General features: G+C 41.0%; 1 protein-coding gene across 4 annotated transcripts in view; it reads left to right on the top strand.

Annotated features, from left to right (window-relative positions):
* The window catches only part of DPH6 (diphthamine biosynthesis 6), a 248600-nt gene that overhangs the window by 137592 nt on the left and 91773 nt on the right, over positions 1-19235 (top strand). Inside the window, exon 13 of one of the 4 annotated variants that reach the window (XM_033144492.1) lies at positions 8020-8389. The exons of the other annotated variants lie outside the window; for them this stretch is intronic. Within the exon in view, the coding sequence (XP_033000383.1) occupies positions 8020-8043 (24 nt within the window). The 3' untranslated portion in view covers positions 8044-8389. Of the gene's footprint in view, positions 1-8019; positions 8390-19235 lie in introns of those variants that run through there. 4 annotated transcript variants of the gene reach the window in all.

Genomic DNA, 19235 nt, shown 5'->3' with positions numbered 1-19235 from the left:
CCTTACCTGTACGAATGTTGTCCTTTTTCCAGTTTTAGTTATACATGACTAATTGGAATGTGCATTCCTCTGAAAATAACGCTGTCCGTGTTGTTAGACAGTAGGATGTTTATTAGAAAGGATGTTTATTATTTTAGTAGAATGTGCATCCTCTTCCGAATTTAGTTTTATTACTTATTTATAAAAGTATTTACAAAAGTATTTAAATACTGCTACATACAGAATACAAAAATACATACAAAAAGCATCTAAGTGGTATACAGGAAATAAAAAATTACAGTAAATGTAAGAAAAATCTAAAGGTAGAAAATGCCATAAAGAACTGCTCAAAACAGCTCTTACTGTCTGAAAGATCTAATAGCTGCTGCTGCTGCTGCTGCTGCTGCTACCACTACTACTACTACTACTAATAATAATAATAGTAATAGTAATACAATAATAATGATAATACAATAATACAGATACCTCCTCTGCCTGCTCCTTAAAAGTAAAAGGTAGCATTTCCACCAAAAAGACCCCGCACTTGTGGATTAGGGGTGGAGAGAAATGCTGGCCTTTACTTTTAAAGAGCAGGCTGAGGGGTTATCTCGGATCTTAGCACTTTGGCACTTAGATCAGGTGCCTGTAGCTGTCCTATGCTTCACAGTATACAATGTCGGGTGATTGGCAGGGGGCATGATTTGCCCCAAATAGCCTTGCACGCAAAACCGAGAAGCCTGGAAGGTTGCAGGCTCCTCATTGCTGATATACTGAATGCTATCATCATGAACTGCTCACCTTCCCTCCATATGGTGAGCTGCATAACTGCAGCCTCTTGAGACCTTTCTCCTTACCTTCCAGACCTAGCCTAATTCCATTGACTCAAAATAGCCATTGGCTCATCCAGAGCAGCAAAGAGTATGGGAGCAACAGAGATCTATCCTATTTTGTTTTTTTTTAGTATCGCTGTCCTTTCCTGTCTTCTGGTTTTACCTCTGAGTCCAATAGCTCTTCAGTCCTGACTCCTGGCTTATTCTCTGTTGTTGTTGTGGTGGTGGTGGTGTAGTGGTTAAGAGCCAGTGTGGTGTAGTGGTTAAGAGCGGTAGACTCGTAATCTGGTGAACCGGGTTCGTGTCCCCGCTGCTCCACATGCAGCTGCTGGGTGACCTTGGGCAAGTCACACTTCTTTCTCTCAGCCCCACTCACCTCACAGAGTGTTTGTTGTGGAGGAGGAAGGGAAAGGAGAATGTTTGCCGCTTTGAGACTCCTTCAGGTAGTGATAAAGCGGGATATCAAATCCAAACCCTCCCAAACACTACTACTTCTTCTTCTTCTGCGTCTTCTTCTTCTTCTTCTTCTTCTTCTTCTTCTTCTTCTTCTTCTTCTTCTTCCTGCTGCTGCTGCTGCTGCTGCTGCTGCCCTCTTTTCACCAGCAGGTCCCAAGGCAGGTTGCATTTTAAAACGCCGTATTAAAAACAGTTTACAGTCACAGAAATAGGGTGGGTCCTGAAAGCACACATTTCAGGTATCAAGTGCCAGGGTAAAGAGATGTGTCTTCAGCATCTGCTGAAAGTTGTATATAGCGAAGGCTCCAGATGCAGCTCTGTGAGGAGGGAATGCCACAACTTAGGGGCTGCCACAGAGAATGCCCTCTCTCAGGCAACCACCACCCCCAAACTTCTGAGGGCAGCAGAACTACCAATAATAATAATAATAATAATAATAATAATAATAATATTTATTATTTGTACCCCGCCCATCTGGCTGGACCTCCCCAGCCACTCTGGGCGGCTTCCAACAGAAATCAAATACAAAAATATCAAACATTAAAAACTTCCCTAAAAAGGGCTGCCTTCAGGTTTTTTCTGAATGTCAGGTAGTTGTTTATTTCCCTGACCTGTGATGGGAGGGCGTTCCACAGGGCGGGCGCCACTACCGAGAAGGCCCTCTGCCTGGTTCCCTGTAGTTTTGCTTCTCGCAGTGAGGGAACCGACAGAAGGCCCTCGGCGCTGGATCTCAGTGTCCGGGCTGAATGATGGGGGTGGAGACGCTCCTTCAGGTATACAGGACCGAGGCCTGTTGAGAGGGCTCCTCCTCAACACCTGAGCGAGTTAAGGAAAGAAGGGAGCTATTTTCTTTCAGGCAACCTTTGTCAACCAAGTGGCTGGGAGAGGACAAATGAGGGATGATGTTGCCCCACCCTGGTTGTAAGTTCCCGGAAAGATTGGGCTAGTTACTGTAGGATGCAGAGCACGGGACTGGGTGGCAATAATAAGCGTCTTACCCAAGATAGCAAAATAGATAAAAGGTAGAGCCCGAAACACCAACCCCCTCCAATTAATTCCCGTTTTTGTGTAATTTACTCACAGACACTCATTTCTCTCGTAGGGCCCTCCCACAAAATAAATCCCATTTTTACTTGACTCATTTTAAAGCCCCCTTGAATCATCTCGCTCCCTGTAAAAGAATTTATGAAAAACAAACATGTATCTTTACATTGGGGATAAAGGGGATAAAGAAAAAATGACTACCACATAATTCTCCACCCTGGTCCCACAGTTTATTTCTGTTCAGCATAACTGGTGTCACCCAGCATTTATGGTGGTTTTAGTTTTCAAGGTGTTTTAGTTGGCATGAGGGTCACTGTGTGCGCCTGTTTGTCGGTATGCATTAAAATAATAGATTTAATTCTACTTCATTTATTTCAATTCTGAACTGCTGCACAGGGTGTTATTTGTAATAAAGTTGTGTTTGCATTCAGTTCTGTACTACTAGGTTTGAAAAATGTATTCATTTATTTATTATTAAAACAAGCTCATTTTTGTGGGGAAAGATAATTACAAGGAAAGATGTCTCATTAAGCACAACTATTTCTAAAGTAAGATATATATTTTATATTAGTCAAGTATGAGGCTGTTTATGAATTTCATTTGCCATCTATATATCCAGGGATCTTTGATCCTAATGCTTTTAATGATATTTATTGCCATATCCGCATAGCAACATATTATTAAAGCATGAATTAATAAATTAGGAAGCCCTGTTTTAAGTTTGACTTTATTGAGGCAGAATACAATTTCGTAATGCTTAGTTACAAAAGGGAGCAATAGTACCTATGCCATTAAATGAAAGTTGAAGAATTTGCATTTGCTGGGAACATTTATGTCAAGGAGAAATAGCACAGCATTTTAGATAGTGGAACACTAGCACTCAGCTGGCAGGTTCAATGATGAAGCAGTTGCTAGTGTTACACAGACTTGATTCAGATAATTAATAAATATGCTCCTTCTGTGACTATTCAGAAAAACAAGCTGAGAGAGTAGACTTGCCCCAGATGTGAGCAAAACTTCCCAAATATAAAGAACAAGTAGGATCTGCAACAAAAGGATATCGTGTATCCCCAAGAGTGTGTCAGTTCTGGGGTCTAGCTGGACAGGCATGTCTCTTCCAGGTTACTGTAATAAGCTTTTAACTGCTTAATAAATACAACTCCTTCACTCTTCCCATTTCCCAGCTTTCTTTTCCAACATGACTCTGTTTAGCAACCTCAGTCCACATTGAGCCATAGTTTCCTCCCCTCCTTTAATCTACTAAAAAAATATATCTGCATATCTTAGAAGCCCCCTGAGCACGGCCAGAGTGGTTTAATAATCATTTCTTCTGAAGAAGTATCTGAAGAAGTGTGCATGCACACGAAAGCTCATACCAAGAACAAACTTAGTTGGTCTCTAAGGTGCTACTGGAAGGAATTTTTTATTTTATTTTGTTTTGACTATGGCAGACCAACACGGCTACCTACCTGTAATCATTTCTTCGGTCTGTGAATTGTGGCTCTGTGAGGGGAATAGATATTTCCTAACTCTCTTGACAAAATGCACTTCCCAGGATTCTTTGGGCAAAGGGGAAGCCATTACTTTTAAAGTGGTACAACACTGTAAGATGCTGTAAATGAAAGCTGCAAATGTGGCCTTTGAGTGGTGTCCAACTAAGTTTTACTCTGAGAAGACCCATTTAAATTAATGGACCTTACATAGGCATGCTTATTAATTTGAGTAGATTTACTGTGAGTCAGTATATAGGTATAAGAAGTAGCCACTGAGGTGACTTCCAGATATTGCTGGTCTACAGCTCCTATCATCCTTGACCACTGGCCATGCTGGGGCTGATGGGACATAGGAGTCCAAGGACACATGAAGGACACCACATGACCTATTCTAGATAGATAGATAGATAGATAGATAGATAGATAGAATAAAATAATAACAAACTCGGGTGGATCAAGCAAACCAGGACCATCCACATATGAAGTAACAGTTTCTTACATAGAGTAGTATTCAACAATTGTTAAAGGTGATCTGCAGTCTTGGGATCTATGATATCCAAGTAACATGTGTTCTACATTTGCCCACTTGAAGCGATTCTGTAGAGTTGAAAAGATGAAGGTGAAATAAGAGGATGCTGACAGTTGGTAGAATTAGTTGGGAGCCAAGAGCTGGTTCTAGACCTGCTGAAAAGCTCATGCAGTTGTGAGGAAAGCGTGATGAGGAAATCCTTTACAACTGGAATGGGAACCTGTTACCCTCCCAGACATTGTTGGGCTGGAAGTCTACCAGCCACGGGCATTGATCATGCTGGCCTGGGGCTAATGGGAGCTAGAGACCAACAACCTCTGAAAGGCGAGAGTTTGTTCATCTCTTTTATAAAATGGGAAACATCACCTCAGTGTCTAGCTCTAACATATATTTTTTCGGGGGGAGGCAGAGGCAACATAGGTGGGGTTGAGAATTTGTATTTTGAATACCTGTGAGTAGAATGCATTGCTTATCCTGAACATAATACAGCGGCCTTTTAGATATTTCATTATTATACTCTTAATACTGAATTGCTAGGTTTGGTATGAATGTAGTGTTGGTGTCCTTAATAAGTCTCACAGACTTGGCATCAGTGAAACCGCACACAGGAATAAAAATAAGAGCTGTGGCAAGGCATGGCTTCAGAAGGGATTCATTCCATTCAGTGAAACGAATATGCAGATTCTAAGAATTCCCACTTACCTTGTAGGTTTCCAGGGTGAGTCAAGAGATTATTTATCCTGAAAGCATCACTTCAATTCATACCACCCACTAAAAAATCAAAGTTTCCCCTCGCTCACCATAGATAAGTAGGAATTAATAGAATGTCCTTGTTCACTTTATCAAACGGAGTGAATCTTCTACCATCCAAGGATGGTGTTTAAGAAAATGCATATGAGCTTCATTCTAGATTGCACCCAGCATCTGTGGGTTTATAGGTCAGTTTTATTTTTTGTGTGCTTAAACTGCCATTTGGGAAACTTCCTCAGGAGTGCACATACTTTTTAAAGGAAGAAGAAGAAAAGTTACAGGAAGAGAAAAATGAAAGAAGGCAGGGTATTGTGACAATAAACCAGAGGGGGAGCAAAACCATCCCACCAGAAACAGCCTTTCCTGTCATTCATAACTAAGTATTGCCTCTGGAAAGGTCAGTCAAGGCATTGCTAAATGACAAAAGTGATAGAAATAGGCCCATCTGACCAAAGGTAAGAAAAAAGAAAGGAGAGGAGCAAAGAAGAAAAATCAATGTGAGGGGTTTTTTGTGGGTTTTTTTGTCTTTTGCCTCTGTACTTGGCTTTTTGAATGTACCCTGCCACAGAATGGCCACTTCCATCAAATATACAGTTTTGTTTTCACCTGTGTTGCAGTTACAATAACTTCACAGCACACCTACTGCCTTTTAGTATATTTTTATATGATTATTACATGTTGGATAAGCTTGGCAGGAAAACATAAGAGTAGCATATTTGGGCAGTGAAAAGAAGCAAATATTTGTAGAATGGGGGTAATAGGCTTAAACTGTGGAGAGAAATGAGGAAAGTATTATGATTTTAAAACAGAAAAAAATGAAGGGGCCGAAATAATAAGTTGAGTTGCTTTTAATGTTTTCTATTAATTCCACACATATTAAAATATGGCTACGTTGAGTACGTACTTGCAAGAAGTCTTAACATTTTTTCATGAAGGTACGTTTCCTTCTAAATGATTTGCATTCAGGTTTGATCCCATTAATGATCAAAATGGCAGCAGTGCTGAGGCACAGATCCATCATCTCATTTGGATAAGGATGGCACTTCCCTCCTGCTTTTAATCCCAAGGACCAGGTGAAGATGTCACCAGTAACATTTTGCTCCTCGCCCCATGGATTGCACAGATAGGATAGTGTTTCCTGCTTTGATTTCCTGCACTTGACTTCGCCCATAGCCAGTAGAGACTGAGTTCTTAATTTTATTTTAATCAGAGGCAGCATTTTTAAATATATTTCAGCTATTTTTTTAAAGGAAAGAACACTGCATAAACAAATAGAAAACAGCAGGACAAGTGTTGTGACCTTCTAGCGAAAAATTGTATGGCGTGCATAAAAGCCCACTGCATTAGACAAGGAGAAAGGGGGGGGGGAGAGAAGGAAGTGGGTAATTATTTGAAGCAGTGCTCTTACTGTTGTTGGAATGAGACAGACTAACAGTGGCAGCAGTCATTTTGCTGAATCAAAGTCCATGTTAGTCGCATTATACACTGCCACAAAAGGTTGTTAAGGCTGGTATTAGCATGTACCACTGAGGACATTGGAAGGACTCGATCTGTCACACTAAATCGCCTTCTTGCCCTCAACCATTGAAGTCTCCAGCTCCTCTGACATGTTCTTTCATTAATGGCCTGGCCTTGACAACTGATCCTAATTGCCTCTGAACCACACTTCATGTATTATTGGTGTCTGCCTGCCCTGGTTCATGTCAACAAGCTGCAGCATGCACAGGGTGTACCCGGTGCCTTTTCTGAAAGGGTGCTCACATAGTCATTTACCTCTGAGGGTTTGAGCCTCACTGGGAATGAAGTACAAAGCTAAAGATCTCCCTGTCTCTTCTTACTAATACTTTAATGTGGCTCTCTGCTATGTATTTATTAGGCATGTACAAAGACTCAGTAACACATCAAACCGATTACACAAGATTTCCTTTAAACCCTGGCATGCAAATGCTAAATAAAAAGTTACCCATATTTGAGCTGCTGCTTCAAGTATGTGTCTCTTTCGCCTTGAAAGCTTGCTCACCTAGAGAGGAAGTATGAGTTGTGCTTCGTTTTTCGGAAGAAGTCGTTGAGTTCAGATTTAAAGTAGCAGCCCAAGAGTGCCCATATCTGTGGCATTCAGAACAAACCTTCCCCATCAGCTGCACTGGCTAATGAAAGAGAAATGTTCATTTCTTCCTTGTGGCTTAAAATATTGAGGGCTTCTAACTTTCTATATGCCTTCTTTTTACACTACTAAACAAAAATAAACTAGATATGAAGTTCATTTTTCACCTGGACACAGAGTGTTGCTTGAAATAAAACAGATCACTGATGAAGAAGTAATTAAGAAGTTAGGGTGTTTTGTAGAGTTCTGCTGTTTTAGAATTCTGATGATAATAAATTCAGCTTTGTAATAGGGATAGGTTGTCTAAAGAACATGAAAGTTTTAACCACAATGTAACATTTCTGGGTACGTAAGTTGTTTTGGTGTTTTTGTCTTCATTTCCTGTGTGGCTGTAAAGAAAGATTTTCATTGTTGCTGCTTTCTCTCTCTCTCTCTCTCTATATATATATATATATATATTGTGTGTGTGTGTGTATTTATGTATGTGTGTGTATTTATGTATGTGTGTGTATACAAACAGTGTTATTTCAGTCTTTCTGTCCCAACAAACCATTTCTTCTCTCACCCACCTCCAGCTGAGGATGCATTTAAGGAATGCAAGTTTTGCCAGTGATGATGTTTCTAATGATTTAAAAATAAATAATACAATTCCCCTGACCTTTGGTTCTAGGTATATTTTAGTCTAATCTGGCCGGTAACATTCATGCCACTAACATCATAATCATGGTTATTGCTGCAAATTGTTTCATTTTTGAGTTTTAATGTTATAAGTAAATTATGCCATGGGATAAAATATATGTATCTCTGGGAATTAAATATGTTTGTTTCTGCTAGATGGGATTAGAATATGATGTCTGACCAGCTTCTTTTGTGTAGTAATACTGCCACCTTCTGAATCGATGAGGAATTGTCTGAGGCTCATGTTTTCTTGGAGACTTTTTCAAGAAATGCTTTGCAGGTTGACTGTTTGCTTTGAGCCAGCAGCATAACATCCCAAAGTCAAAAGTGTTTGAGACTGGAAATCGCCTGAATCCTATCATTGAAATGATTGCTTCAAAAGCCACTATGGGAGACGGTTTAACTTATCAGAAAAGCTGCATTCCCAATGTGACAGGCTGACAGCCTAGGAGAAGTCAGCAGGAAGACTCAGTGGGCAACATTTGTTTCAGAATACTGTTCTAAAAATAAAATACCCTTTAACTCCAAGACCACAGAATAATCCTTGGCGATATTTTATTATGTGCTGAAGCAACAACAAAAAGGACCACATGGATCCTAAATTAATTCTGAGCAGGCAATTCAATAGCAGAAAAGGTTGGATGGTGGTTGTAGGGCAGAGGTGGCCACAGCTGGGATTAGAAGATGGGGGGGGGGGGTTGCAAACATTCTTTCACCATCATTCAATCAGACAACGTGCCCTTCAGCAGAACAGCAAACCCTCCCGATTCTCTCGAATTAGGAAGATTAGCATGAAGCGCATAATGCAGGATGATGGAATTTGTCATAATTTGCATTGTCCTGGAAAGATTCGGTTTGATAGAGCAATGCGTCTCAGAGCATGTCATGTCCCACGGGCAGGTCATGGAGGAAGCTTGGCAGAAATAATTTTGTGATATGTGCATCAGTTGTAAATGCCTCACAACCAATTTGTCACACACACACAAAAGTGGAGGTCAGAGGAGTTGAAAGAGGTGGGCATTTGCCCAACACGTAGAGAAGTTTGACTTCAGGATGATAAAGCCGAAGTGTGGCACTGTAAACAATTTCGATGTCGACGGTTTGTCTGTACATGCGTAATATACACAAATACACTCTGTGCACTTGACTAGATACCTTGCATATGCCTTCCAAGTGCAATGTGAAAGGTTTTTTTAAAATGAGCCTTTTGAATTTTTGTGTGTGAGAGAGAGAAGGCAGTTGATTCACCGTGCGTTATTATTGTGCCATTTATTTCATGCAGAAATTACTAGATATATGCACATCAGGAGGGCCTTTCTGAGCGATTGCTCCTGACCTTGATAATGTTCCCAAACTGCAGATCGAAAAGGATCATCAGCATGTACTTGACAAAACGGACATGACAGTGTTACTTATCTGCTACGGCATTTCTGAAAATGGGCATGTAGAATTCAGACAGGCAAGGGGAGCATGTTTATTTACAGTAGTATAGCAAAGAAGAAAAGGTCCAATGTTGTCAATTGACTGTTTGTTTATGGACCAGCTGACGATGATGCCGCTATCTTTGATATTTAGAAATTTCTTCTACCCAATAGCATTGCAACTAGTGTTCATGGGTTGTTGTTTACCATTTCAATATCTGCTGCTTCTTCGGGATGATATTTAGTGATGTTTCCTTTATTTGTCTGTCTTCATACACTTCAAACAAAAGATTAATGTTGGCGGCTCACTAACACTGATCTTTTGTGACAGTTGAGCATTTGCAATTTGAAGGGCTAATACAAAAAAAAATAGAAATAAAAAAGAGGGAAATGAACATAATAGCTTTTAAAACACAAATTCCTAAATCGTGGGATTCAGTGTTTCTTGTCAGTTAAAAAGGATGGCTGTTCTATCTTTTCTTTTCTTTTGGTATGGATATAATTGTAGAATTCAGGTTCTTTAAAAACCCAATTACCTTAGGGCACAACTCAAGATGAATAAATCTTTCAACACACTGTATCTGGGAACATGATACATGAGAAACTAATAATGCTGTGCCATTAGAACTAGATCAAGAAGAACTATGCAAAGTTTTTGTTAGCTTGTTATTTATTAGATTGTGCACCATAGAAGTGGACTTTAATAATGTTCAGGCCATTATAAATCAATTTTTGTTTGCAGAGTAGCCCTCACAATAGACTTTTTAAAAATAAAATGCTAATATTGATTCTATCTTTATCAACAGTATAGTTTTCATTTATGTTGGGAAAACTTATAGGCTTGAGGGAGATGTGAATTGTGTGGCAGTATTCCAGAATAAATATTATTTTAGTAAAAGTCTCAAGATAACATACTTTAATATGTGTGTGAAAAATTTTAATTAGGTTGTGACATGTCTTTCTGGTTAATCGTATATGCTCTAATAATGTGCTATGAGCCATAGATTACATAAAACAATGTGTTTTAAACTTCTGATTACATTATTATTATTATTATTTATTTTTATTTTTAAAGTATTAAGGTTTTTTTAAGGTAGAACCAAAAGCCTGTAACTTCTAACACCTGTTGCATTTCTAGTCAAAAGAAGTGCATACTAACATCTATTCACATTGCATTTTTTGCTTCCACACTGAAGCTGCAGGAGGTTCAAAAGCATTTTAAATTAATAAGCACAGTGTTACTTGACAGATGAAACCCAGAGCCGTGTTACGTTGTATCATAGTAGCAGTGCAGGTACAAATCTGTCTGTCTGTCTATTAATCAATAGAATTGGCCACAAAGACCCTTGGCTGCAGAATAATTTGGATTTCAGCATTATTTAACCATTATCTTCTAGAATATATTTTTCTCTGAATAAGCGCTGTGATAAAAACACATTGGAACATTGTGATTTGGGATGAAGAAGGGGTAACAGGACTCCAACCCACAATTCTTCTCCATAAGATAGGTATAATATGGACCTGCATTATAAGTTTGACAATGAATGAAGTGATTGTGCAGCTGTTGCAAACTAAAAGTGCTGTTTGCATGATGAATGTACTGTATATTTCTTCCAGTACAAACTCTGCAGAAAATAGAAGAGGATTGAAAGCTATGGGTTGAAAAAAAAAATTCTGTGCATTTTCTCTTGCTAAAAAGCCATAATGTTTTAGATCAGTGCCTTTGCCTATAAACCTCCACTCACTGAAAATATAGCTATATTTTCATTACATATTTGTAATACCAAAAGAAATTTGGGTGCATGATATAATCAGTCAGTCACAGCATGTGATCAATGAATTATTTAATCAACTTCCATTGATGCTTAGTTGCATTTCCTGTCTTAATGACTCAGGATACTTATGTTTTATTTCTCTGAAATTGTGTACTAGTTCTGTGTTAGCTAGAAAAATAACAGCATGTACTTTTGTGTTAGAAGACATTACATCTGTTTGTACTTTTGCTTAAACATTGCATTTGTGTATTTGCCAGTTTCTGTGTACTTCTGAAAAGTTTTCCCCGCAAGCTTTGTATTTCACAGTTGAGCTGTCCTTACTTAAGGCCAGATACTTAACCATTAGTTCTAACTGGATCCAATTTTGTGGATGCTTCAGTCTCACAGGGGAAGCAAGCAACGTCCAGTTACAAGTCCAAGTCAAGTAGGGAGGATACAGGACCTTGGACAGCTGCAAGAGGAGTTGTCTTTCCAGCAAGCTAGAACCAACTGCAGGATTATATGGGCTGACTAGGTGAAGTTTTGTAGACTCTGCCTCCCTGGAGGAGCTGGCTGACTAGGTGCCATTGGCACCTGTGAAACGGGAAAAACAGACACAGAAGAGGACTCTTTTGGAGTCAGAGAATGGTTGCAGGGCTGTGTAACCTGAACTTCATCATTATCCCAGTCATCCACCATGCATTGCACTGTCTCTAGGTCAGTGTTTTTCAACCATTTTTGGGCAAAGGCACACTTGTTTCATGAAAAAAATCACGAGGCACACCACCATTAGAAAATGTTAAAAAATTTAACTCTGTGCCTATATTGACTATATATAAAGTAATTTTCCCACGGCACACCAGGCAACATCTCGCGGCACACTAGTGTGCCGCGGAACAGTGGTTGAAAAACACTGCTCTAGGGCACGAGTCAGGACAAGTTGTGCTGTTTGTGTTCCCATCACACATTCAGTGCAAACTCTGACGAGGTGTGTGTGCATATTTGTATTGTCCAAAAGCCCTTGACAAAAATTGCCAACCTGCCCAAGTTCCTCCTCGCATGCTAGAAACGTATGTGCCCTTTACCTCAGCCGGTGGCCAGCCTATGACCTCTGTTGAATCCCCAACTCCCATCATCCCTACGTCATGCTGGTTTGGGCTGATGGAAGCTAGGGTCCCAACAACAATGTTTTATCATCTGTTTGCCACACTTGGGATGAAGGTTGGGATATAAATTTAATAGATAACAATAAGAACACCTGGAGATCGCAGGTTAGCAACCCCTGCTGTATCATCATATACACAAGCTTTCATACAATATCAAAAGTGAGGAAATATAAAGGAAGTGGGGCTTACATAAACATTGCATTTCTGCATCACCACCTTATGATGGTGGAACGCCCACCCATTGTCTTTCCGTTGTGCAAAAAAACAAACAAACACACAAGTCAGGATGAATGATAGTGAAAACAGGCTTCAAATTTGTCACCAAAGCCTCTTATGAAAGTATAGCAATTGGGAGAAAATTTCTATGAGTGTATACCCTTGTAGGAAAGCCGCCTAGCCTGCTTTAAAGAGAGACAAACTTATACTCTTACAAATATATTGGTAAAGGTAAAGGGATTCCTGACCATTAGGTCCAGTCACGGATGACTCTGGGGTTGCGGCGCTCATCTCGCTTTACTGGCAGAGGGAGCTGGCATACAGCTTCCGGGTCATGTGGCCAGCATGATTAAGCTGCTTCTGGCGAACCAGAGCAGCACACGGAAATGCCATTTACCTTCCCGCCAGAGCTCTACCTATTTATCTACTTGCACTTTGATGTGCTTTCGAACTGCTAGGTTGGCAGGAGCAGGGACCGAGCAACGGGAGCTCACCCCGTTGCAGGGATTTGAACCGCTGACCTTCTGATAGGCAAGCCCTAGGCTCTGTGGTTCTGTGAATAAATCTGATTCTGAAAGAGTCAACCAGCCCACTATAAAAAGCAGCAGGTTAGTCTCTGCAGCCAGGGTCATAATTCACCCTTGGGGGAAGACAAAAAAAAAAAGCAAGGGATGACTATGTCTAGTAGATGAAGATCACATGTACCTTCTTATGTTTTCTAAATGCTGAAGTTGAAAGCTCATGAATTTGAGTAGTTTAATAAAAAACAAAAGGCAAAATGCCAATCGTTCCAGCTTACAAAACCAGATATTTGCCAAAAGCAAAAGTCCAGTGACAATGCTTGCATGCTGTGGCAGAAGGATAATAAAGTATTGCGTTGTATGTCAAAACATATTCGGTTGTTCATTTCTGCCCCTTCCTTACTAGCTGAAGACTTAGAAACAGTCTTTTTGTTCCCTTCCAACCTGCGTGCAGCAACTGGAGAACTGCTTATTTCAGGTACCTGAATTGAATTCTGTGTTCCCATCAGACTGCAGCTGAACGTGAAGAAGTTATTAGGAGTGTGAGTGGGCCCCAAGATTCACTCTGTATCTGCATATGGATGCTTAAGCTGAGATTCCTGCAGTGCCAGGAGCTGAACTAGATGACCCTTGAGCTCCCTTCCAACTCTCTGATTCTATGTGCATTTTTTAAAATAAAAAAAATCCAGTGTTTGAGACACACTGTGCTCTCTCCATTTAGATCTGTGTTTCAGGTTCTGAGTCACTCTGCTGAAGCTCTGTCTTCTCCATTCACTATTATGAGGAATCTAAAAAGAGCTATTATCGTTTCCCCCTTTTGACCAAAGGGAATGAAATGCACAGGAGCTCCTCCAAAGTCAATAAAGCCTGCCAAATTGCAGGTAAATAGGTCCAGGGATTCTTCTATAATTCATATCATATTTTTGAGGTGGAGGGTATGGGGTTTCTCTTGCTGTTTCATACCTTAAAATAATTAAAAGGTGGCCAAGTGGGGTGTATTCTTGCTTAGACATTTTTAAAACTTCACAGCTTCACACCAGCCTTTTCCTTTCGGTGGTTGGTTATGTCTTCTAACAGCACTTAAAAGTGTAATACTTTCTCTACAGAGTTTTGAAGAGCTCTTTAGATTTTTGCTAAAGGGGAGCAGTGTAGCTGAAATTAAGCTTTTGATTTTAAAAGAAAATTATCCACTGCTGAGCTTTAACAAGGGTTGCGGAAGCAGACTGCAGAATCAGCCTAATTTTTCTTATTATTTGTTACCCTCACACAAAGTTTGTCCTGCTGGTTTTGGTATCTAAAGTTGTTGAGCCGTTAGAACTTGATGTTGAATTGGTGTGTCGTCAGCCCCCACTAAGTTTTAAGAATGGTTGGTGCTTTGGGAAGGGTGGGGGCTCCAGAAGTTCTTGAGCAAGAGACAAAGCGGCCCATGTGGGTGGCAAATGGCAAAACACGTCAAGTAAGAAGAGCACAGTCTACTAGGATTTTTTGTCATGATAATTCTATGGAAATGTCAAACAGCACGTTTTAACAGTCCTGCCAGAATGGCATTGCCATGTGCGTAACTCACACCAAAGAACTGAAAGAAGTTTCTCACGTCCTGGAAAATCAAGTGCTATTTTTTACCCTTTTAAATGGTGTGTGCCCAAATGATCTACCATAATTTGATATACCGATTCAGGAACTAGTGATTTTGACAGGCAATTGAAATACAAATTAGTTTATAGGTGTAGCTGTGCCAGTTTTCTGGTTTTTGCATACAGGCGTTGGGAAAACCTTTTTGGAGGGTGAGCTTTTATTGTTAGCCTGTTTGTTACGTGGTTAATGTCTGAAGTGCCTCTTAATGTACGGATGTGTTAACAGTCTAATAAGTCTGGAGTTAACTTCACACAATAAAGTCTATTTTGAATGTGCTTATTCTCTCTACCCCCTCCCCTTTTGAACTCACTTGGAATCTCATAGATGCTAATGAAGCAATAAAGTGGGAGTTTTGACAGAGATTGAATGTTAAATAAAAGCATTCGAAAAGAACAATATCCTGTAAGAGTCCTATTTCAGTGCAGCATGACCTTCCTCTCTAAACTACGTTCTGCTCTTGACCAGTTTATCTGTATGAGTATATGACCCTGTCAGCTCAAAAAGAGCTGCAGAGATTTGATGATGCAATAACTAGCTATCCCATAACTTACAGCAAATGAGATCTCAAGAATGCTTAAGATTGTGGAGAAACGCTGTCCTGCTTTTGCAAGCTTTTCCTTTCAATACACTCTTGCACATTTGATACATTTTCCTTATTGGCTAGTACCCATCACACATGTGATGTTGGTTTTGTTTGGAGAATGTTGTTTGTCCAAATAATGTTGTGTAATCTAATACTGGGCATCTAGTTGATATTTAATTTTCCTTAACGATTGCAACCTTTCAAAACTCATTCTGAGGTTTGAAAGACCAAGTGGGAGGTTTTTTTTGTGTGTGGACTTTGGAGGTAATCATTTGCTGTCTTTAATTTTATCCACCAAAATCTTCCTTCATTTGCTCCCAATCATTCTTTTCTTTCTCTTTCACCTGTGTTTCCTGCTGACACTCATGAAGTATTTAATGGATGTTACAGTAGAGTTAGTTGGAAATTCATTCTAAGGCAGCGTCTTTTTGTCTGAACAAAGTGAAACAGCATTGCCTGCATATGCAAACATTATTTTGGCCCTTAAAGGTAAAGGGACCCCTGACTGTTAGGTCCAGTCGTGGACGACTCTGGGTTTGCGGCGCTCATCTCGCTTTATTGGCTGAGGGAGCTAGCGTACAGCTTCCGGGTCATGTGGCCAGCATGACTAAGCCGCTTCTGGCGAACCAGAGCAGCTCACTGAAACACCATTTACCTTCCCGCCGGAGCAGTACCTATTTATCTACTTGCACTTTGACGTGCTTTCGAACTGCTGGGTTGGCAGGAGCAGGGACCGAGCAACGGGAGCTCACCCCGTCGTGGGGATTCGAACCGCCGACCTTCTGATCGGCAAGCCCTAGGCTCTGTGGTTTAGACCATAGCGCCACCCACGTCCCCTTAGGCTTCAGTAAAATTGTGGCCCTTAGGCTTCAGTAAAACAGTTGTGGAATTTTCACCTTATATATTTTTCTGCCTTGCTTTTAGTTTGGCCCTGTGCTGACTTTTGCTTCCTCCCAGCCTTGTCATTATGCAGCAGTTTGCTTGCAATATGCATCAAAGAGGGAGTTTTTCTCTAATGAATTTCCTTAGGCACATAACAGCATAGAAATTATTGCATGCCTTTCCTGCTTCTGAGCGTATGTGACCCCTAGGTTGGTTGCTGAGCATGGATTTCAATGAGGATAGTGTTAGTGGGGGAGAATAGGAACACAGCTGAAGTATGTGAAAGACAGTGGGTGAGTGCTTATAAATACACGTGTATGCAAAAGTACATGTGTTTCTGAAGAGTGATTTTGTTCAGGAAAATGGGACATAAAATGTCCCTCCATCCATCTTTCCATATGGGTAGAATAGGTTTTTAAATATTTATCAGTAATGCTGTATGGTGCCTTCAAACAGAAGACCATTCTCTGTAAGTTAGAGCACATGGGATGGTATTCAGCTACAGGGTCACATCAACCCAAATATTTTCATTTGCACAGCAGGTCTTTCATCCCTCTCCTCCTCCTTTGTGTGCCACACGTACTCCTCAGATCTGCTCCAGGGGGTTGGGAGAACCTATAGAACAGATTTAGGGGGTGCATGGGCGAGGAGAGCGGAAGAGCATTCTGCTGCGCAAACAGAAATCCTTGTGCTGATGGAACGGTCACTTGGCGCCACCAAGTTGGATTCCACCCCCGGCCATCCTGCTTAGCAAACATTGTATAACCTTGCTTGTAAACCAGTTCTTGGTGTTCAGAGTATTTTAGTTCCATTCTGTGTGAGCTTTGGAAGATGTTAATCCTTTTAAATGTGTTTCTTTAAGTCCGAGTTAGAACTAAAGGAAATCTCATGCATTTCCCCTCAAATTTTCAGCATAAAATGCAATGAATGGTAGGTCGTAAATATGTAATTAGAGCCCATGGCAGGGTGGTTTTGCAATCAAACAGAGCTGGAACTGTGTTTTGATGTGAACAGAACTCGGGAGAAGACTTTAAAAAGAGTGTGACAATTCGGAGCCATTTGGTGAGTGAGATCCAGCTTGGCAGGAAGTAAGCTGGTCAGATAAACAGTGAAGCAAGCAGTGCATTATCAAAGTAGACTCTGAGGAATCGGCCCTATATTGTGGCAGATGCGAACAACATTATAAAGTTAAATCTTTAAATTCTTCTAATACTCTGCCAGCCCTTTTGAAATGGGAAAGTGCAGGTTGAAATGTACAATCCTGTAGAGAGCAAAGCAGAAGGCAGATAACTTAGTTATGGATTCTAGCCTTTTTAATATATTTGAAGACTCTTAATAGGGATTTCGTTCTTGTAAAGAACCCTGTGAGACCTTTTGCCCATGTTGTCTGTAGCTACGTTTTGTATTTTTTATATACGTATAATTTGTCTTGAGGAACAGATTTCCCCCTTTATTTTCTACATATTTCTTCCCAGTCATGAGGCTATCAATGTTTGCTATTGTGAACATGTTTACAGGCCTTGGCAAAAAGGTGGTATATAAATCCAGTAAAGGTCAAGGACCCCTGGACGTTCAAGTCCAGTCAAAGGTGACTATGTGGTTGCGGCACTCATCTCACTTTCAGACCAAGGGAGCCAGCGTTTGTCCACAGACAGCTTCCGGGTCATGTGGCCAGCTTGACTAAACCACTTCTGGCACAACAGGACATCGTGATGGAAACCAGAGCGTATGGAAATGTCGTTTACTTTCCCGTCGCAGTGGTACCTATTTATCTACTTGCACTGGTGTGCTTTCGAACTGCTAGGTTGGCAGGAGCTGGGACAGAGCAACGGGAGGTCACCCTGTCACGGGGATTCGAACCGCCAACCTTCTGATTGGCAAGCCCAAGAAGCTCAGTGGTTTAGACCACAGCGCCACCCACATCCAGTAGTACTGGCCATCATGGCTATTTTCTAGCTCCCTTGTAGGGAGACAGAATGCCTTTGAAAACCAGGTGCTCAGAATCACAAGTAGAGAGAGTGCTGTTGCACTGCGGTCCTGCTTGCATGCTTCCAGCAGGCATTAGGCTGGCCCCTATGAGACCAGGATGCTGAACTACATGATCCTTTGCCCCCTGATCCTGCTGCGCTCTGCTTATGTTCGTATTCTCCTTATTCCTTCATGGATGACTGCCTGGGAAGTGTACATTAAATGCTAGTTTACCTGAGCAAGGTAAAGAGAATTTAGTTATGATAGGAATGTAGGGATCTTCGTTGTTGTTTAGTCGTTCAGTCACGTCCGACTCTTCATGACCCCATGGACCAGAGCACGCCAGGCACTCCTGTCTTCCACTGCCTCCCGCAGTTTGGTCAGACTCATGTTGGTAGCTTCAAGAACACTGTCCAACCATCCGGTCCTCTGTCGTCCCCTTCTCCTTGTGCCCTCCATCTTTCACAACACCAGGGTCTTTTCCAGGGAGTCTTCTTTTCTCATGAGGTATTGGAGCCTCAGCTTCAGGATCTGTCCTTCCAGTGAGCACTCAGGGACCTACTTGTGCACTAAAATAGGTGTGGATGCTGACACCTTAAAGATCCCTCTCCCCAACCCCAACCCCCCACCCACACAGGCATGGGTGATATCTCCTAATATTCAAAATCTGCAGCTAGTTGGGTTGGAGATGAGAAAACATATATACCACCCACCTCAGCACTGTCTCTCCCCCATGCCTGGTGTGGATTTAATTATTACTTATTTAATGTTAAGATTAAAAAACCTATATCCCACCTAATTAAAATAAAATAAAAGCAGCTGGGAAATCAAATAACAAAGAGACAAAACCAATAACAATACCCAAATTAAACCCGATCACAAAATCAGGAGGTAAAAACCAAAAAGAGATTTAACAATTTCATCAAAATAAAACACCAGACTAAGCCAGTAAAAAAATATTAATCAGCTGAAGACCTTTTTTCAAAAGCACCACATCATTGCCAGTTGTCAAAAGCAATGATGTCACAACCCTGGAGTCCCGCAGTTGCCTGCTACAGGATCACCTGCCAAGGAGGCAGGCTGGGTTCCTGGCTCTGAGCCTGAAGGTGGTGATCAGGGGGCTTCTTATGCTGAGGCTGGCAGGCAGGAATCCATTGAATTAGGTGCCACAATATCAGGGGCCATAGAACCAGAGCCAGGGGGCGCACCTTTCCATAGGCTTGAGC

The sequence above is a fragment of the Lacerta agilis genome, chromosome 1 (genome assembly GCF_009819535.1).
Source record: "Lacerta agilis isolate rLacAgi1 chromosome 1, rLacAgi1.pri, whole genome shotgun sequence".
Classification (NCBI taxonomy): Eukaryota; Metazoa; Chordata; class Lepidosauria; order Squamata; family Lacertidae; genus Lacerta; species Lacerta agilis.
The sequence above is the reverse complement of the archived record's forward strand: the minus strand, read 5'-3'. Positions and strand labels throughout refer to the sequence as shown.